We start from the raw sequence: 21,591 nt of genomic DNA on the forward strand, positions 1-21,591 counted from the left end.
CGCGTCGCCTTGGCTTTTTTATTGAGCTATCGATCACCACAACAAACACACTCTGAAGATTTCCCATTCTTGAAAATCGACTCCGGCCCTTTGAAATTTAACTCCATCCCTTCTCTTTGAACACTTTTGAAAAAATGGCAAACTCATCGAACCTTAGCTTGGAATTGAGCCTTAGCAGTGATACGGGCGCGCCGCGTCAAGGTAACGTATGGCGCCCTTCTTTCTTTTCTTGTAACGGTCCTCTCACAGGTGAAGACTCCGTGATGCAGGACGCCACAACAGCTACAATAGTAGCTAGGAACCTCCTCACTCCAAAAAATAGTAGGCTGCTGTCAGGACGGTCCGATGAGTTGGCCGTTCAAGAGTCCCTCGCACTTAGTGTTCAGTGTGCGAGTTCTGTGTCCAACATGGGCCAACGTCTGCTTGCCCGCTCCCGTCAGGTGGAATCATTGATGGCAGAGGTGGAAAGTCTCAAGCAGGAGATCCAGCAGCTTAAGTACGAGAATAGAAGTTTGCATGTGCTTGCAAATAACTATTCGTCGGGCATGAAGAGGAAGCTTGATGAGCTGCAAGAATCTGAGGGTCGGATTCAAAGCGACCGTCAAAGGTTTTCTGCTTATCTCCAGATGCATCTTTTTCCTGGCTCATCCAGCGCTTGGCCAAGTATTGAGGCCTGGAATGCTCTAGCTCCGATGCCTCCCGCTCCGATGCCTTCTGCTCCTATGCCTTCCGCTCCGATGCCTCCCGCTCCGATGCCTTCTGCTCCTATGCCTTCCGCTTCAAGAGTAAAGCCACGTAGTGGGGCCTCAAGCAAACAACCTTTGTGAAGCACCATCTTTCTTTGTTTAGCAGTGCCTATCAATAAATCAAACATTTTCTCAATGTTACAATCATAGACTCACATAATTAATAAACAAACAAACAATAACAACTAAACAACCTAACAAGGCAGAAACGAAATAGCAACAAAGAGAAGAGTTTTTTTAGGAATCTGGATTTGGAGTGCTTTCTAAGTCTTCGTTTGTTGAATGCATGGGTTGCCTCCCAAGTAGCGCTCGCTTTTACGTCTTGCAGCCGGACGGTACCTCCGTTTAAGCTTGACTAGGTTCCACGGCATGGAGGGGTACCTCCTCCACGACATGCTCCTCAAACATCTCGTAATAGGGCTTCAATCGATGCCCATTCACTTTGAATTCTTGCTGCGTCCTTGAACTTTTGATTTGCACTGCACCATGAGGGAAAACATTAGTAACAACAAACGGGCCAATCCATTTAGAACGCAACTTACCAGGAAACAAACGTAGGCGAGAGTTGAAAAGTAACACTTTCTGCCCAACTGTGAAGGTCTTGGTTCGAATCATTTTATCATGGAATGCTTTGGTCTTGGCTTTGTACATCCGGGCATTCTCATAGGCTTCATTCCGAATCTCCTCAAGTTCATTCAATTGGAGCTTCCTATGAACTCCCGCTGCATCTATGTCCATGTTGAAAGTCTTCACGGCCCAATGTGCCTTGTGCTCTAACTCTACGGGCAAATGACATGGCTTACCATAGACGAGCCGAAAAGGTGACATTCCAATGGGTGTTTTGTATGCCGTACGATATGCCCACAGTGCATCATCTAAACGTAAGCTCCAATCCCTCCTTGTTGGTCCAACGGTTTTCTCCAAAATTTGTTTGATTTCTCGGTTAGACACCTCGGCTTGGCCATTTGTTTGAGGATGGTAAGGTGTGGAGACCTTATAGTTGACATGGTACTTTCTTAGCAACGCCTCAATGGTCCGATTGCAAAAGTGAGACCCTCCATCACTTATGATTACTCTCGGCATTCCAAACCTAGCAAAACTGTTAGATTTCACGAAATCTGCAACCACCTTAGAATCGTTAGTACGGGTGGCTTTTGCTTCCACCCATTTAGAAACATAATCAACGGCTAGCAAGATATAAGTGAAACCATAAGATGGAGGGAAAGGGCCCATGAAATCAATGCCCCAAACATCAAAAATTTCAACATTAAAGACAGGGGTTTGCGGCATTTGGTCCTTGGTAGCTATGTTACCCATTCGTTGGCAACGATCACAAGACATACAAAAGGTTCTAGCATCCCTAAATATAGTCGGCCAATAAAAACCACACTCTAGAACCTTGAGGGCAGTGCGTTGTGTGCCAAAATGACCACCACATGCATATGTGTGACAAAAGCTTAGAATTGAGTGAAATTCAGAATCATGCACACATCTACGTACAATTTGATCTGAGCAATACTTCCACAAATAAGGGTCATCCCAAACATAGAAACGTGCATCATTTTTAAGCTTATCACGTTGGTGCTTGTTTAGTTCATTTGGAATTTGTTTAGCCACCAAGTAATTCACTAAATCTGCATACCATGGTTCACTTACCTCAATGGATAGGAGCTGCTCATCGGGAAAAGTTTCAGGGATAGGTACGGCATGTTCATGCTCCTCGTGGATCATTCGGCTTAAATGGTCAGCCACTACATTCTCGCTTCCTTTCTTATCCCGGATTTCAATATCAAATTCTTGAAGAAGAAGAATCCAACGGATAAGCCTCGGCTTTGCTTCCTTTTTCGTGATCAAGTACCTCAAAGCTGCATGATCAGAATAAACGATTACTTTAGTACCAATTAAATATGAACGGAATTTATCTAAAGCAAAAACCACAGCTAGAAGTTCTTTTTCCGTCGTGGAGTAGTTCAATTAGGCATCATTGAGAGTCCGAGAGGCATAGTATATGACATGCGGCCGCTTGTCTCTTCTTTGTCCTAGAACAGCTCCTAATGCATAGTCGGATGCATCGCACATGAGCTCGAACGGAAGGCTCCAATCTGGAGGTACAATAATGGGGGCCGAGACTAGCTTCTCCTTGAGTTGGTTAAATGCCGAATTACACTCTTCATCAAACTTGAATGGCACATCTTTTTGAAGCAATCGGCAAAGAGGGTTGGACATCTTGGAGAAGTCCTTGATAAAACGCCTATAGAACCCTGCATGGCCAAGAAACGAACGTACCTCTCTAACCGAAGTAGGAGAGGGTAAGTGACGTACAGGGTCTATTTTCGATTTATCTACTTCAATTCCTTTTTCTGAAACAATATGTCCTAAAACTATACCTTGTTTCACCATAAAGTGACATTTCTCCCAATTCAAGACAAGGTTAGTTTCAACACATCGTTTCAAAATTAAGGTTAGATTCTCTAAGCAATTATCAAATGAACTCCCAAACACACTGAAATCATCCATGAAAACCTCAATGATCTTTTCAACAAAATCGGAAAATATACTTACCATACACCTTTGGAAAGTGGCCGGTGCGTTGCATAAGCCAAATGGCATGCGACGATAAGCAAATGTTCCAAAGGGACATGTGAATGTGGTCTTCTCTTGATCATCCGGGGCTATCACAATTTGGTTATATCCAGAGTATCCATCAAGAAAACAGTAAAAGGCATGACCGGCTAACCTTTCGAGCATCTGGTCGATGAATGGCAAAGGAAAGTGATCTTTCCTAGTCATGGCATTTAGCTTTCGGTAATCGATACATACTCGCCATCCAGTCTGAATGCGTGTAGGTACGAGCTCATTCTCATCATTCTTGATAACTGTTACTCCGGACTTCTTGGGAACGACTTGAACTGGAGAGACCCAACGACTATCGGAGATAGGGTAGATCACTCTGCAATCCAAAAGCTTGATTATTTCCTTCTTCACCACTTCCATCATCGGAGGGTTGAGATGGCGTTGAGCCTCTCGGGATGGCTTAGTCCCCTCCTCAAGAAGTATACGGTGCATGCATGTGGTAGGGCTTATTCCTTTAATGTCGGCCAAAGTCCACCCTATGGCCGTTTTGTGTTCTCGCAGCACCCTCACAAGCTTCTCCTCCTCCATTGCCGTGAGACTTGATGAAATGATGACGGGCAATGTTTCGCCTTCTCCCAAAAACACATACTTCAAATGGTCCGACAACGGCTTAAGTTCAAGCGATGGTGCCTGAACAACAGAAGGTAGCATCTTAGTGGAAACTGAATTTGAAAGTGAGAGTGGAACCTTACCATATTGTTGTGGCAATGACTCAAGGGCTGCCACAACCTCAATTATTTCTTCACTAGAACCCATGGCAAAGAATTCCTCCTCCTTGCCGTGGCCTTGCATTGGCCCAAATCCTTCATTTTTGCACTCTATGGCCTTAGTGATGGTTGTTTCCAGGGCGTCCTCGTTCAATTCTTCAAGGTATACCTGCGCCAAAGAATCGATAACATCAATGGAAAAACAAGAATGGTCATCAACGGGATATCTCATAGTTTCAGAAATATTAAAATCAATCACTTCCCCATCGAATTCCATTGTCAAGGTGCCTTTGTATACATCAATCTTCGTTCGGGCCGTCTTCATGAATGTCCTACCAAGGAGAATCGGCAAAGATGTAGAATGGGCTGAATCCTCCATGTCTAGGACGTAGAAATCAGCTGGAAAAATTAAATGGTTCACCTGCACAAGCACATCTTCCAAAACTCCTTTTGGATACGCGTTAGAACGATCGGCCAATTGTATAATTACACCATCTTGTTTTAATTCACCCAAATTCATAGATGCATAAATAGAATAAGGCATGACATTTATGGATGCACCTAAATCAAGCATGGCATGTTCAAAACGATTATGTCCAATCACACAAGGAATCGTGAAACTACCGGGGTCTTTGCACTTGGTAGGCAGTTTACGTTGCAAAACAGCGGACACATTCTCGCTTACCTTCACTACCTCTTTGTTTGCCCTTCTTCTCTTTGTATTGCATAGGTCCTTGAGGAATTTAGCATACTTTGGAACCTGCTTGATGCATCAGTGGGAGGAGCATTGGTGGACAAAACACCAAGGGATGCCAAGATTCTCATAGCCAACCGAGCGCTCAACGCTCAACAATATGAAGGAGTGGGCCAAAGGGAAGCCCCACGGCAACAAAGTGTAAATGAGGTGAGTGCTATTTCTGAAATTCAATCACAACTTGCTAATCTTAATTCTCTTGTTTCTCAGGTTGTGATTGGTCCAAAAGCACAAGAACACCAAGTTTGTGGCGTGTGCTCAATTCAAGGGCATCCATCCGACAAGTGCCCTCAACTAATCGAGAATGGTGGGTGGGAATCTGCCAATGCAATTGGTTTCCAAGGACAAAATCAAAACAACCCATACTCGAACACTTACAATGTCGGATGGAGGGACCATCCAAACTTCAAATGGAGGGAGCCACAACAAGCTGCCCAACAAGGAGGATTTAGGCCAAACCCCCCTGGTTTTTATTCCAAGCCGTATGCACCCCAACAACCCCAACAACCTTCGGCATCATCTCATTCAGGTACGTCCTTGGAAAGTGATCAAGCTATGCAATTACTAACCTCTATTTCGCAGGGGTTGCAAAATCAAAACAACCAGATAGCAAATAACGAGAAGGAGATGATGGATATGAAGAAACAAATAGGGCAGATTTCTGAGTTCCTTGGACAGATTAGAGAGCAAGGAAAGCTTCCTAGCTCAACCACAGTCAATCCAAAGGGAGGATTCGAATCCGCCAAGGCCATCACCCTAAGGGGTGGAAAAGAAGTTGGGACCGAGCCAAACAATCCCAAATCTGCCCAGAAAGTAGATGAAGAGACGACACAACCTGAGGAAGTGTCTAGCTCACCCACGGTAAGGGTGAAAAACCCAATGCCGCAGGCCCCCAATCACCCTAACTCGGCCAAATCAGGTAATTTAAGTTCAAATTCATGTACTTCACGTCCTAATCTGCCCAATGTACCTTTTCCTCGCAGGTTCATGCAAGAAAAAAAGGAAGAAAGCGAGAAGGACATTCTTGAAACGTTCCGGAAGGTGCAAGTGAACATACCGCTTCTCGATGCAATCAAACAGGTTCCAAAGTATGCTAAATTCCTCAAGGACCTATGCAATACAAAGAGAAGAAGGGCAAACAAAGAGGTAGTGAAGGTAAGCGAGAATGTGTCCGCTGTTTTGCAACGTAAACTGCCTACCAAGTGCAAAGACCCCGGTAGTTTCACGATTCCTTGTGTGATTGGACATAATCGTTTTGAACATGCCATGCTTGATTTAGGTGCATCCATAAATGTCATGCCTTATTCTATTTATGCATCTATGAATTTGGGTGAATTAAAACAAGATGGTGTAATTATACAATTGGCCGATCGTTCTAACGCGTATCCAAAAGGAGTTTTGGAAGATGTGCTTGTGCAGGTGAACCATTTAATTTTTCCAGCTGATTTCTACGTCCTAGACATGGAGGATTCAGCCCATTCTACATCTTTGCCGATTCTCCTTGGTAGGCCATTCATGAAGACGGCCCGAACGAAGATTGATGTATACAAAGGCACCTTGACAATGGAATTCGATGGGGAAGTGATTGATTTTAATATTTCTGAAACTATGAGATATCCCGTTGATGACCATTCTTGTTTTTCCATTGATGTTATCGATTCTTTGGCGCATGTATACCTTGAAGAATTGAACGAGGACGCCCTGGAAACAACCATCACTAAGGCCATAGAGTGCAAAAATGAAGGATTTGGGCCAATGCAAGGCCACGGCAAGGAGGAGGAATTCTTTGCCATGGGTTCTAGTGAAGAAATAATTGAGGTTGTGGCAGCCCTTGAGTCATTGCCACAACAATATGGTAAGGTTCCACTCTCACTTTCAAATTCAGTTTCCACTAAGATGCTACCTTCTGTTGTTCAGGCACCATCGCTTGAACTTAAGCCGTTGCCGGACCATTTGAAGTATGTGTTTTTGGGAGAAGGTGAAACATTGCCCGTCATCATTTCATCAAGTCTCACGGCAATGGAGGAGGAGAAGCTTGTGAGGGTGCTGCGAGAACACAAAACGGCCATAGGGTGGACTTTGGCCGACATTAAAGGAATAAGCCCTACCACATGCATGCACCGTATACTTCTTGAGGAGGGGACTAAGCCATCCCGAGAGGCTCAACGCCGTCTCAACCCTCCGATGATGGAAGTGGTGAAGAAGGAAATAATCAAGCTTTTGGATTGCGGAGTGATCTACCCTATCTCCGATAGCCGTTGGGTCTCTCCAGTTCAAGTCGTTCCCAAGAAGTCCGGAGTAACTGTTATCAAGAATGATGAGAATGAGCTCGTACCTACACGCATTCAGACTGGATGGCGAGTATGTATCGATTACCGGAAGCTAAATGCCATGACTAGGAAAGATCACTTTCCTTTGCCATTCATCGACCAGATGCTCGAAAGGTTAGCCGGTCATGCCTTTTACTGTTTTCTTGATGGATACTCTGGATATAACCAAATTGTGATAGCCCCGGATGATCAAGAGAAGACCACATGCAGCTTTGAGGTACTTGATCACGAAAAAGGAAGCAAAGCCGAGGCTTATCCGTTGGATTCTTCTTCTTCAAGAATTTGATATTGAAATCCGGGATAAGAAAGGAAGCGAGAATGTAGTGGCTGACCATTTAAGCCGAATGATCCACGAGGAGCATGAACATGCCGTACCTATCCCTGAAATTTTTCCCGATGAGCAGCTGCTATCCATTGAGGTAAGTGAACCATGGTATGCAGATTTAGTGAATTACTTGGTGGCTAAACAAATTCCAAATGAACTAAACAAGCACCAACGTGATAAGCTTAAAAATGATGCACGTTTCTATGTTTGGGATGACCCTTATTTGTGGAAGTATTGCTCAGATCAAATTGTACGTAGATGTGTGCATGATTCTGAATTTCACTCAATTCTAAGCTTTTGTCACACATATGCATGTGGTGGTCATTTTGGCACACAACGCACTGCCCTCAAGGTTCTAGAGTGTGGTTTTTATTGGCCGACTATATTTAGGGATGCTAGAACCTTTTGTATGTCTTGTGATCGTTGCCAACGAATGGGTAACATAGCTACCAAGGACCAAATGCCGCAAACCCCTGTCTTTAATGTTGAAATTTTTGATGTTTGGGGCATTGATTTCATGGGCCCTTTCCCTCCATCTTATGGTTTCACTTATATCTTGCTAGCCGTTGATTATGTTTCTAAATGGGTGGAAGCAAAAGCCACCCGTACTAACGATTCTAAGGTGGTTACAGATTTCGTGAAATCTAACATTTTTGCTAGGTTTGGAATGCCGAGAGTAATCATAAGTGATGGAGGGTCTCACTTTTGCAATCAGACCATTGAGGCGTTGCTAAGAAAGTACCATGTCAACCATAAGGTCTCCACACCTTACCATCCTCAAACAAATGGCCAAGCCGAGGTGTCTAACCGAGAAATCAAACAAATTTTGGAGAAGACCGTTGGACCAACAAGGAGGGATTGGAGCTTACGTTTAGATGATGCACTGTGGGCATATCGTACGGCATACAAAACACCCATTGGAATGTCACCTTTTCGGCTCGTCTATGATAAGCCATGTCATTTGCCCGTAGAGTTAGAGCACAAGGCACATTGGGCCGTGAAGACTTTCAACATGGACATAGATGCAGCGAGAGTTCATAGGAAGCTCTAATTGAATGAACTTGAGGAGATTCGGAATGAAGCCTATGAGAATGCCCGGATGTACAAAACCAAGACCAAAGCATTCCATGATAAAATGATTTGAACCAAGACCTTCACAGTTGGGGAGAAAGTGTTACTTTTCAACTCTCGCCTACGTTTGTTTCCTGGTAAGTTGCGTTCTAAATGGATTGGCCCGTTTGTTGTTACTAATGTTTTCCCTCATGGTGCAGTGCAAATCAAAAGTTCAAGGACGCAGCAAGAATTCAAAGTGAATGGGCATCGATTGAAGCCCTATTACGAGATGTTTGAGGAGCATGTCGTGGAGGAGGTACCCCTCCATGCCGTGGAACCTAGTCAAGCTTAAACGGAGGTACCGTCCGGCTGCAAGACGTAAAAGCAAGCGCTACTTGGGAGGCAACCCATGCATTCAACAAAGGAAGACTTAGAAAGCACTCCAAATCCAGATTCCTAAAAAAACTCTTCTCTTTGTTGCTATTTCGTTTCTGCCTTGTTAGGTTGTTTAGTTGTTATTGTTTGTTTGTTTATTAATTATGTGAGTCTATGATTGTAACATTGAGAAAATGTTTGATTTATTGATAGGCACTGCTAAACAAAGAAAGATGGTGCTTCACAAAGGTTGTTTGCTTGAGGCCCCACTACGTGGCTTTACTCTTGAAGCGGAAGGCATAGGAGCAGAAGGCATCGGAGCGGGAGGCATCGGAGCGGAAGGCATAGGAGCAGAAGGCATCGGAGCGGGAGGCATCGGAGCTAGAGCATTCCAGGCCTCAATACTTGGCCAAGCGCTGGATGAGCCAGGAAAAAGATGCCTCTGGAGATAAGCAGAAAACCTTTGACGGTCGCTTTGAATCCGACCCTCAGATTCTTGCAGCTCATCAAGCTTCCTCTTCATGCCCGACGAATAGTTATTTGCAAGCACATGCAAACTTCTATTCTCGTACTTAAGCTGCTGGATCTCCTGCTTGAGACTTTCCACCTCTGCCATCAATGATTCCACCTGACGGGAGCGGGCAAGCAGGCGTTGGCCCATGTTGGACACAGAACTCGCACACTGAACACTAAGTGCGAGGGACTCTTGAACGGCCAACTCATCGGACCGTCCTGACAGCAGCCTACTATCTTTTGGAGTGAGGAGGTTCCTAGCTACTATTGTAGCTGTTGTGGCGTCCTGCATCACGGAGTCTTCACCTGTGAGATGACCGTTACAAGAAAAGAAAGAAGGGCGCCATACGTTACCTTGACGCGGCGCGCCCGTATCACTGCTAAGGCTCAATTCCAAGCTAAGGTTCGATGAGTTTGCCATTTTTTCAAAAGTGTTCAAAGAGAAGGGATGGAGTTAAATTTCAAAGGGCCGGAGTCGATTTTCAAGAATGGGAAATCTTCAGAGTGTGTTTGTTGTGGTGATCGATAGCTCAATAAAAAAGCCAAGGCGACGCGTCCACCAATTCAAAAAGCCGGAATTTCTGGCGTAATTTAGGCGACGTTTTCTCGGCTTTTCAGAAGGCGCGTTCAACTTTGTCAAAAGATTTCTTCTTTTCAGACAACACGTGGAGGCCATCATCACAACTACGCATCTTTAGCCGACAAGCGCAAAGTTCGGCGACGCTTTCTCTGCTTTTCAGAGGACGCGTGCAGCTTTGTCAAAAGGAGCCGCATCTGCACTACCACGTGTCGCTCAGAAATCGAAGGGGCGCCTGCTCAGAAATCGAAGAGGCGTATTCAAAAATCGAAGAGGTGCCACTATTTCAAAAAGCCAGAGTTGCGGGATCAAAACGTTTGTCGACAAAGGTAAAAAGTACCACCACTTGCTATTATCTCTATATATGTCGACCTTCGTCTTTTATGGCAGGGCAAACCTGAAGAAAATGCCCAACTCTCCCTCACCTCTGAGGGTGCACTCCCAGCAAAGCCTTTCGAAATACTAAATTCTTTCTTCTTCCCCAAAGATGATACCAGATGTCTGGAGTACAGATGACCCAGGAGGAAACAGCACAACAAATACATGTGCTGATTCATTCACCGCTTCTTCAAAAGTAAAGGTATCTCATAGCATCAAGGTCAAAAGCAAAAGTATCTCATATCATGCTCTTTCCCTGTCTTTTTCTTTGTCCTTGTTCTTACTCGCATGGCAAAGTAAAACAAGCAATCAGCCGGCACTTGGAGTCAGTCTTCCGTTCTAGAGCCAACTGCCTGGAATCTATTCCTGATTGCTTACCTAGCGTTGCTCTCGAGTAGTCATCTTCAACGGTTGATACACTTCCGGAGAAGGAACCACTTCTGCAAAGGGGAGCGAGTAAGGCAAGTGAAAATGATACATTGAAGCATGTGGAGACAAACATAGGCTGAGTTATCCTCCAACCCTTTTCAATACGAATTGGAAAGATTGAACAAAGAAACAGATAAAAGGGATAAGCTCAGACCTTCGGGGGAGACCAAAAGAACCATCCTGCTGCCCAGTTCAAGAAGTAGCACAAAGGAAAATCAACGATGGGCAGAAACCAGTTCAAGAGTAAGCTTGTGGAATCACAAAGATCAAAAGCCTCAATGCAATTACCAAGGAGAAGATGGAATTTACACTCTATAACCAGATTTGCGTCTCTAAACTCTTCTCTTTGTTAATTACATTCTGCCATGTTTAGTATGTTTAAGTGCTTTTTGTGTATTTACTTATGCTTTGTGTGAATCTATGCTTAAAACATTGAGGACAATGTTTGATTTAAGTGTGGGGGGGTAACTAAGTATGTTGATGCAAATTCGTTGAATTTTATCACCCATAACTTCAAGTGTTGTTCCTTGCTGTTTTAAATGTTTTTAAGGTGTTTTTAAACTGTTTTAGCGTGTTTTGTTTTATAACTCCGAAAATCACATAAAAATTTGAAAAACATTTTTTTGAAAAGCCTAAAAAGAGTGTTTTGAGTTGTTTTTGTGTCTTAGGGAACCTTCCAACGTTATGATGAGGATTTGGTTTGTAATTGCATGACTGTTAAAAAGAGTTATAAACATGGATGAAAGTTTGATTTACTCTTGGTATATGTTTAGTTATGGTTATAATGTATGACTTCACATGCAATCATAAAAGAAAAATTCGTTTTTGTAACATGCTTGAAGGAAGGAACTCATAATGACGCTACATCCCTGTGAGACTCGAGTCATTACCTTCTTTGGAGAGTTTTATTCTGTGATTCTTTGTTTTCTAAAGTTGTTGCATGATCTCATTATTCCTTGCTTGGTTGCTACTTAGAATGCAATTGTATCATGATAGAACTAAATGCTAGAACTTATATCCGTTTCATTCAAAGCATGACATTGAATTGCATAACATATATCAAGATGAAGTTGTGTAGTTGCCACCATAACCAAATAGCCTTACTTCCCATATTTCGTATTTGTTATTAGTTTTAACCCCGTTGAGCCTCGTTTAGCCTATTTCCTTTGCTAACCACATCACCCCTTACCTAGCCTAGATTAGGACCATCCGTACCCTTGTTCTTGAAGCATAGTAAGCATGACGGATAATGAATTCCTTTTGATTAATATGTAGCAAAAGCTAAGTGTGGGGGAAAGGATTTTTTTGTGTGTATGTATGTGCCTAAGTCTTAAAGGAGGCACGGGAAAAAAAAAAAAAAAAAAAAAAAAGAGTGAAAATAAGTGAGAATGGACTCACAAGTGTGATTGTTAAAGAAAGGGCCCAAAAAGTTTGAATATGGCCCTAAGTTTTGTGACTTCCCCTTGGGTGTTCAAAGTTGACTTCTGCGTTCTAAAGGGAATTCTAAGTGCCTAATTCAATACTTTGCTCACTATTGCTTAAAGAACGTTTGTTATCCTTACCTTTCATTTTTAGCCAATTACCCCAAGCCCCATTACAACCCGTGACTTCAATCTTGAGTGTTATGTGTTTCAATTTGTGGAGTTTGAACTTGGTATGAGCATATGGTGTCACTGGTTCTCGCATCTAAGTAGGAGCATTCCATTCATGAGATCATATCTAAACATGCTTATTAACTCCAGAAATTGCTCTCTTTATGATACATATATGTGAGTGTTCGTTTTCATATTTACATCAATCTTCTCACATGTAACTAGATTAGGGTGTGTAGTCAGAAAATCTGAGTGAAATTTGAGTACATATCTTGTAAGGAATTGAGCAAATTCTCTAAAAGCATGTTACTACATTCAAAATATAGTTTTAAATGCTTAATTGTGAATTAGTATGTGGTGACTATGATTAAGTATGTACTTAAGTGTAAAGATAACCAAAATCTGTGGGAGTAATGATTTTTAACATGTCATGTGCATTGGAAATCCCTGAGGCAACGTTGGAAGGTTTAAGATTGTGTTTGGTTTGTTTCGTTTCGTTTTATTTTGTTTTTCTGTTTTGCTCGAGGACTAGCAAAAGCTAAGTGTGGGGGTATTTGATAGGAGCATATTCATGCGACTTAAATGGCTTGTTCTCGTACATTTACGTTATGTTTTTTTAGTTAGTTTAGTCCTTTATGCTTCTTTTGTGTGTTTTCAGGATAATAAGACGTGTTTGACGAAAGGATGCATTATGGAGTGTTTTGGAGCACTATTGGGCTAAGGATGGATAGCTTATGCTTGGAGCCCAAGTGTTGGATGAAATTGAAAGCCTTGTAAGCACTTGAGGACACAAAACAATGGCCCTAACCCAATTACATTCACCTTGCCTTGGGCTTAACACAAACACCATTCCTTGCCATGCAAGGGGGAGCAATTTGGGTCCATTTCATGTACTTAAACCCTAGCCCAATCCACAATCACTTCAAAGCCATGCAAAACCTTTCAACACCTTTTAATCATTCCCCTTTAAGTTATGTTTTTATTTCCTAACCCTACATGCATTATTTATTAGCATCTTTACATGCATTCCCTTCACACTCACCCACATGCACATTCAAATCAACACATGCACCCTTTAATTCATTTAACACATATAATCATTCAACCATGCCGTGACCTACAAACACATGCATCCTGAAATCCTTTGCCGTGGCCTTCATTCCCATTTCCAACATCTTCACATGCATTTCCAGCTTTCACATGTCTTCACATTCATTTCCAAACAACAATCATTTCAAATGCCATGCATTCACATGCATTTTCAGCACCTACACACCTCACACACATGCAATTTCAGCACCAACAAGCATCATTGCCGTGTACCCCATATGCATTTCCAGCTTTCACATGCTTTCCTAACTATTTTCCATCATTAATTAGCCACTTGCATCTTAAACAAACAGCCATATACATCTCCATTCCTCCTATAAAAACCCTTGCATTCTCATTCATTTGGCATTCATTCACTCCCCATTCAATTCACATCTCATTTTCATACACAACACACCACAAATACCTCCATTCTTGCCGTGCATATCCCTTCATTTTCTGCATATTTTCTCTTCATTCCAACCACTCCAACCACTCCTCATCCCCCAAAAACTCACCTTAGACCTTGTGCTACAACAACGAAGAAGAGAAGAGTGCCTAAACGTTCATACAATTCAAGTTTGAGTTGTTGGAATGTTTAGGTGTTTCTTTGATTTCAATGTTTAAATTCAATTTTCTTTGTTTTGTAATGGAAGAGAAGAGTGCCTAAACGTTCATACAATTCAGTTTGAGTTGTTGGAATGTTTAGATGTCTCTTTGATTTCAAAGTTATGAGGAACTAAACCCCCCTTTAGCTAGGGGGTGATTCAAAATACATGTTTATGCTTGCAATATGAATTGATTACTTTTGGTTGGAATTTCATAAATTGTGGATTCAATTTGTTTAACCATTTGAATGAATATGACGCTAGAATATAAGTGAGTTTCACCTAATAGTTACGAACTTATATTCACAAGTAGTGGAGGTTGCTTATAAACAATCGCGTTAAACGAATTCTTGGCATAAGTTTCATGCGTATTCCATAGTAACGAATGCCTCGTCGATGTTTATGATTTCCGTTGAACTTAATGATCTTTGTTGAATGTCTCTATCATGCGTATTCCATAGTTAGGGACTTTGATTAAGAATAATTTGGTTGTAATGCGTATTCCATTCAATCCAACGAATCTAGGGAAATCTGAAAGTTAATTTAAGCGGACCTAATTAACTTGGAGCATTGAGTTTCATAATTTATCGAAAGACCAACTGAGAATCAATTTTGTATGCAAGTGTAACATGTTGTGGAGAAGAACCCCTTAGCTATTCCATCATCCATATTTTCATCACATTCATCTTTACTATCTGTTTTAAATTATAATCTGTCCGTTTAATTTAATCTCGTCCAACCACAATTCCCCCCTCTATTTTGTTAAGTCTTAATCATTTGATTTGTCTTATTTTATGTTTTTAAGTATTTGGAGTCTTTTGAACTTGTTTTGAGTCTTTTAGTTTGTCTTAGTGTTTTAAAAGTTAGTTTTATTTATTTGAGTCAAGTGTTTAGCATCCCTAGTTAATCCCCGGTTAGAACGATCCCTACTTACATCATTACTACAATTGTCACAAATAAGGTTTAGTTTGTGTGCGTATAACAATCGCATCAATATTTGATAGGAGCATATTCATGCGACTTAAATGGCTTGTTCTCGTACATTTATCTGAGCTAGCTGCTCCTCGATTGAAGTTGCTCCAGTGGTCATGACTTGCATGGTTGTACAGCCGCTCGAATCAGCGTCGGAGAGTAGGGACTCTGAGTATTTCCTCGGGCTTTCCCCCCTTGATGCCCTTAGCGAGGCTAGGGTGATCACAGGCTCGTACCTCAGGTGCTCTTGCCTTACTTCGGGTTATGATGCCCGAAATATCACCACTTGTGGCGATGATGTTCTTGTTCTTTGCTTTGATTGCAGGAACAGCTTGATCATTTCTTGATGCCATATGCGTTTTTCGATGATTTGAGGATAGAGATGAGAGGTAGAGATGTCCCACTGGGCGTGCCAAATTTGTGAACACGAAAAATTCCTGAAACAAGAAACAAGAATACGTGTACAAAATAATATTTTTGTGTTTAATGATTTTGGGGTTACGATCTCTCTCAAATTTGGTCCTCTGATTCTATCTTCGTAGGGTGTAGGTTTGTGGATGAGTTGTTGATCCAAAGGGCCGTCGGGGCTTGATCTAAGGATGAACAGTTGATGAACGAATCTTCAAGAGGCGTTGGGCTTGATCTTGAAGAATGGGTGTATGGGTTTGTTGAGGTTGTTGATCCAAAGGGCCGTTGGGGCTTGATCTTAGAATGAACAGTTGATGAATGGATCTTCAAGGGGCGTTGGGCTTGATCTTGAAGAATGGGTGTATGGATTTCTTCAAGGGCTTTTGGGCTTCATCTTGAAGGTTGATGGATGAGCAGATCTTCAAGGGCTTTTGGGCTTAGTCTTGAAGAACGATTGGATGTGTGGATTTGTTGAGGTTGTTGATCCAAAGGGCCGTTGGGGCTTGATCTTAGGATGAACGAATGATGAATGATGAACACTTTCTTTAAGGGGCCGTCGGGGCTTGATCTTGAGTTGGTGGGAGTTCTTCAAGGGCCGTTAGGGCTTGATCTTGAAGGAGGATTTGACGAAGAACGAAGAGTGCTTTCTTGATCCTTCGGGATTTTCTTGAGAGCTTTAGAACTTTAAGGCTTCAAGGTTTTGGTCCCCCCTTCTTCTTGATGGAGAAGCCTATTTATAGGCTTTGAGAGTGAATCACCACCATTCATTTTTTTGGTGAAGTGAGTCGAGGTTGTAGGTGAAGTGAGTGAAGGTTGTAGGTGAAGTAAGTGGATGTTGTAGGTGAAGTAAGTGTGTGAGGTTGGTGAAGTAAATAAATGTTGTAATTTTAATACATTGGTTAACATTTATTTTACTGAAATTTCGATGTCTACAGGTATGTGCTTGCATATCTTTTCGGTGATGACCTTAGTTCTATAATATTGGTCAAGGAAATATATTAAAAAAAAAAGGTGTCTGGGGTTTTGGAGATATAAGGGGGTTTCACATCCTAGTGCTAACAGTTATACTAATAAACTTGTATAAATTTATCTTCTGGAAGCTCACTAATTTTCTTTGAGTGATTATGGGTTGAAAATTTCTGTTGCATTATTTTGTATCAAGCTAAGTCCAGGAAGTTTTTATTTGGTTTGTTGTTGTGGTGCTCTTTGAATAACTTTATGAGGCTATGAATGTGAACTTCTTGAGTGAGTTCTGTAATAATGGTGTGCAAATTTTAACTTAAATCCAAAACAAATATAATTTACTGTATATTTTGGTAAATATGATTTATTGAATTTTGAACTTGGCTCCTGCATCAGGAGGTGAAAAGAAAGGTTCGAAGAGAGATCGGTGGTAGGGATAATTTATGTTCGTTAAGAATTGCGATTTTGTTTATGCTCAGGTACCAATAAACAGCAAAGTTGAGGCTCCAAAACCTTCTCTCACGCCAGAACAATTGAAAGCCAAGCAACAAGAGCTTAGGTAGTGCTTCTTTATGCATTGTTAGTGTCATGGATGAGTTCGATCAGACCAAAAAAAATAAAGGATTAGATTAGATCACTTGATACACAATTTTTGCTGATTTTAGTTTCTGCTTTCAGAATATTGATCTCATTCTTTTTCATGGATGCTGTAGTTCCAGTTTTGCTTGTTGAAGCTGATAATATTAGTATGTGCAAGGTTTAGAATTTAGATTGAAGTTTCCATTTCCTGCTTTCATCTTATAACTGAGAGCTAGCTAATCACTTGAAAATTCATTCCCTCTAGTCTGAAAAATGTACTCTGCTATTGAACGTTTTAATTGATTTCCAATTTCTTTTATTTGAACTTATCTTCTTCTTGTAGCTATCTTTCTAAAATATGTTATGCCATGTTTGCAGCATTTTAAAATATAAATCCTATACTTTTGATTAATTTTTTTTTCTTTGACACTGCGGTTCTGGGCAATACTCATGTTTGAAAATTGCTTTAGACTCGCTCGGTACTTCTCACTACTTAATTTTTGTCTTCTAATTCTTTCCAACCAACCTTAAGGGAGAAAGCCCGCAAGAAGAAAGAAGAAGAAGAGAAGAGAATGGAAAGAGAGAGAGAAAAGGTACTTCTAAATGTCTGCCCACTTGTCCATACTTGCATTGCAGGAGTAATCTTTTGCAACTGTATACATGTGTGTGTGTGTGTGTGTGTGTGTGTGTGTGTGTGTGTTAGTCTCATCTTAAAAAAATTGTATTGCAATCTTGAATACTCCCTCTGACCAAAAAGACAGATTCTTGGATATGCTTTTCCTTCTTCACCATTAAGTATTGTTTCTTCATGTGCCCCTATGAAATTTTTTAATCAAAATAATTGAGAATTTATAATATTTCTCTTTATCTTATCAAGACTGGATATGGTGTCAATAAAAGAAGGATTTTCTGATGAGGTCCTTTTTTTTCGCTTGTGCGATTCAAGAAACATATGTTTAAATTTTAGTTTCCAAGATATGTATGCTCAAGTATTTCTGGTGGATTCATTTACTTTAAAAACTTATGAGGAACCTCCAGAAACCAGGACTATGTTTACGATATATAATACAGCCTATCAATTTTCAATCTTACTAGTTTTCATCAAGTGCAATCCTTTCCTCTGTATGTGGTTCTTCAGGAGAGGATTCGCGTGGGCAAGGAACTCCTAGAAGCGAAGAGAATAGAAGAAGACAATGAAAGAAAACGGTTTATCTTCATCTACTGAAACTTTTGTGTGATTGATTATTTCTTGTGCTTGTTTTCCAATCGACCATTTAATGACATCAAATGTCCTTTTCCCTCACATTACATGAATTTGTCTTCCATTGGCATGGAGATGTTTCTTTGCGATAGGATTATTGCTTTGCGAAAAGCGGAGAAAGATGAAGAGAAAAGAGCTAGGGAAAAGATTCGTCAAAAGTTGGAGGAAGATAAGGTAAAGATATTTTTAACCACTGTTTAATATTGTACATAAGTATTCAGTACCAAGTTTTTGGGTGAGTGTTGTATTGTCAGACATGTCCAGTGTTGTTTGTAACATGCTTTAAGTGAAATTTGGTAAATTGGTGGCTCTTTAATCACATGTCTATAACATTCCTTTAGGAGACTCTTGAGTCATACTAAAAGTATATGTTTTGTTTTGTTTTTCCAAATCGAGTCTGAAGTATATTAGCAGAAGAAACCTTGAATTGAGCGAAGCAGACGAAGAAAGAACAGGTAGAGAAAAGCATTGTTTGAATTCTTAATTCAAGGAACATTATGAGATTCTGAGAAAATTAGGTGTTAGTCTGAAGGCATATATAAGGAGATCTGTACTACCAGGCATGTTTGACATTAAAATCCTGACCTATTTTATAGGGCTTATGGAGTTTGGATTACCGTGGAAACTCTGAATATCTTCATTCAGCTTTTAGAGAAACTTTTGCAAGAATTTTCGTCTTTGGTCTCATTTTATTTGTTTGTTTGATTCTCTGGGAGACGCGTAAAGATTTCTTCTGATATCAAGGAGAGATGAATAGTGAAATGATTGACTTTACTGGTGCATGGGCCATCAATTAGACATTTTTAGTTGGTATAAAATTTACTCTACTTTTGTGCCACTGGAAAGTATATGAAAGTGAGACCAATTGCATACAAGTCAAGTTATAACATGCACCCAATGAATTTCCATAGTTGTTCTTATAAGCAGCTAATCTGAAAATTTCGTGTCCTTTCATACTTTGGACTGCATGAGGGTTAACTAGCATGCATTTGGATTCATATACCCACCTCCCGCCCACCCCTCCTTTTAAAGTGAATAGAAAACACTCACAACTCTCTTCAAGTATTAATTCACAGGAAAATACTACTTGTGAACTATGATGGCTTTATAATTAAGCCTTGCGACCATGGCTTTACAACTAAGCCTTGCTATATCTCATGTGACAAGTAATGAAAGAATCAAAGGTTTTCGGAATTGCTCTGCTCTTGTCAGTCTGTATCTATTTCTTATTATTCTTTTTGGTTTTATTTTTATGAAATATGAAGCAGTCTTCTTTTTTCTTCATTATTCTTTACAGGCAGAGAGGAGGAGGAGACTTGGGTTACCACCAGAAGATCCTTCAACTGTAAAGCCTGCTGCACCTGTTGTGGAGGAGAAAAAGGCACGAGCTTGTTTGTATATGCTATTTACCTAGTGAATGCCACTCAGAAATTGTTTGAAATCTGTACTAATGGATCTCTGTTGTATTATTGTGTATCTATCGTGCAGAGCTCATTACCCATAAGGCCTGCCACAAAAGCAGAGCAAATGAGAGAATGTTTGCGATCTCTCAAGCAGAATCACAAGGTAAAAACAGTTGCTTGCAAGGTCAAATAATTCATCAAGAAAGAAACTATATTATATTTTCTTCATTTTGAGTAACTTTCTAGAGAACCACATACAGGTCTGGTACAAGACACCAAAAGTTAAGTGTCAATTGCTCATTTAGGCCTCATTTGGTGTCTAGGATTGAATTGGAATGGGTAACTTCAAGGTCTATTGAAGGTAGAGGAGAATGATTCTTCATTTTGACAGGATTAGACGTGAAGAAAAACATCTCCATTTTAGTCCTACCATTTTGGGGAGGATCGGAATGAATAAAGTTTTCTTTTGAAGTAATTCATCTCCTACCTCCAAGTTGGTCACAGTTTTTTAGTTTCTTCCTTCAATGTACCTAAATAATGGCTTATTCATTCCTTTCCAGTTCTCCATATACCCAATGAAGCCTTGGGTATTTTTAATGTCACTCACACACTGACCCTTGAGTTTAACCGAAGTTGCTTTTTGAAATGATAAAAAAAGAAACAAACAGAAATACAAAATGATATTGCTTGAAAGGAACTGCCCATTATTTATCTATTCAAAGTTTTGTTGTATGGATTGTGGAAAATGGCCTTACCTATATTTGCTTTCTGTATGTAGGAGGACGATGCAAAGGTGAAGAGAGCATTCCAGACTCTCTTAACTTTTGTAGGGAATGTTGCCAAAAATCCTAATGAGGAGAAGTTTAGAAAGATAAGACTCACTAACCCATCTTTCCAGGTAGAACAACTTATCTTGCACAGAGCACAGCTCACTTTTGAGTCTTTCCCCTCTACAGAGTTTTGTTCTCTTTCCCCTTCCCTGTTAAAGTTTGCGTGTACCGTTGTCACCACACTATTCACTGTTGAAAAAAAAAATGTTTTACTTAGACCTGTCAATGGATTGGTTTTTGATCCGGATCTGATCTGAATCTGATGGAATTTATAAGATATGGATTGACATTCTCAATATCTCATAATCCGAATCCTGTAACCTGTTAGCTAACAAGTAACAAATCAGATATGGATTTGAGTTGATCTAATCCGATAATAATACGATTGATAAATGATCAAGTGTGGATTAGGCCGATCCAATCAAAATCAGATCTGTTTACTGGTCTAGTTTACTGTTTTAATGTTCATGTTTCTTGATTTGGTAACTAACTCAAGTTTCTTTTCTTTTGTTGTCAAATTACTTGTTGCCTACGCAGGAAAGGGTTGGTTCACTAAAAGGTGGGATCGAGTTTCTTGAATTGTGCGAGTTTGAGAGAATGGAAGGGGGAGAGTTCTTACTTCTTCCTAGGGAGAAGGTGGACATGGCAGTGCTGAACTCAGCCGGATCGGAGCTCGACTCTGCAATCAAGAATCCCTTTTTCGGTGTTCTTTAAGTTAAAAAGATTGATGTTTGGATTTGTTAATTACAGCACCATTTTTCTCCTTTTTGATAGAATAATTTTTATATATGTTTAATATGCAGAAACCTAAGACGCATTTCTTACATTCATTTTATTGACATCGATAATCGTATCGGGTGTCAAGCCTCGTATTGTGAATGACCAATAATGCTTAATTTTTGTCAAAAAGAGCTGAGGGAAGGGGCATTCAACTTGGACAGTGATGTCACTTAGTACTACGGTCTAATAGTATTCTTCATTTGTAAGTAAGAGATCTTAGATTTGATTCTCGTCAAAGGGAAATTTGAACCATATTGTTGCTAGTTCGTTGTTAGGCTATGTTCA

The 21,591-nt window shown here is 40.6% G+C and overlaps 1 protein-coding gene across 1 annotated transcript in view; it reads left to right on the forward strand.

Annotated features, from left to right (window-relative positions):
- The window catches only part of LOC103955246 (UBX domain-containing protein 4), a 37,613-nt gene extending 16,257 nt beyond the window's left edge, over positions 1 to 21,356 (forward strand). The window contains 8 exon segments of the mRNA XM_009367123.2: positions 16,933 to 17,012; positions 17,565 to 17,625; positions 18,171 to 18,238; positions 18,386 to 18,467; positions 19,591 to 19,674; positions 19,782 to 19,859; positions 20,475 to 20,594; positions 21,064 to 21,356. Of these exon segments, the coding sequence (XP_009365398.2) occupies positions 16,933 to 17,012; positions 17,565 to 17,625; positions 18,171 to 18,238; positions 18,386 to 18,467; positions 19,591 to 19,674; positions 19,782 to 19,859; positions 20,475 to 20,594; positions 21,064 to 21,240 (750 nt within the window). The 3' untranslated portion in view covers positions 21,241 to 21,356.
- The last annotated feature ends 235 nt before the right edge of the window (positions 21,357 to 21,591 follow it).

Source organism: the organism of the source record quoted next, unplaced genomic scaffold, assembly GCF_019419815.1.
Source record: "Pyrus x bretschneideri cultivar Hongxiangsu unplaced genomic scaffold, Pyrus_bretschneideri_v1 Contig65, whole genome shotgun sequence".
In the NCBI taxonomy this organism is placed as follows: domain Eukaryota; kingdom Viridiplantae; phylum Streptophyta; class Magnoliopsida; order Rosales; family Rosaceae; genus Pyrus; species Pyrus x bretschneideri.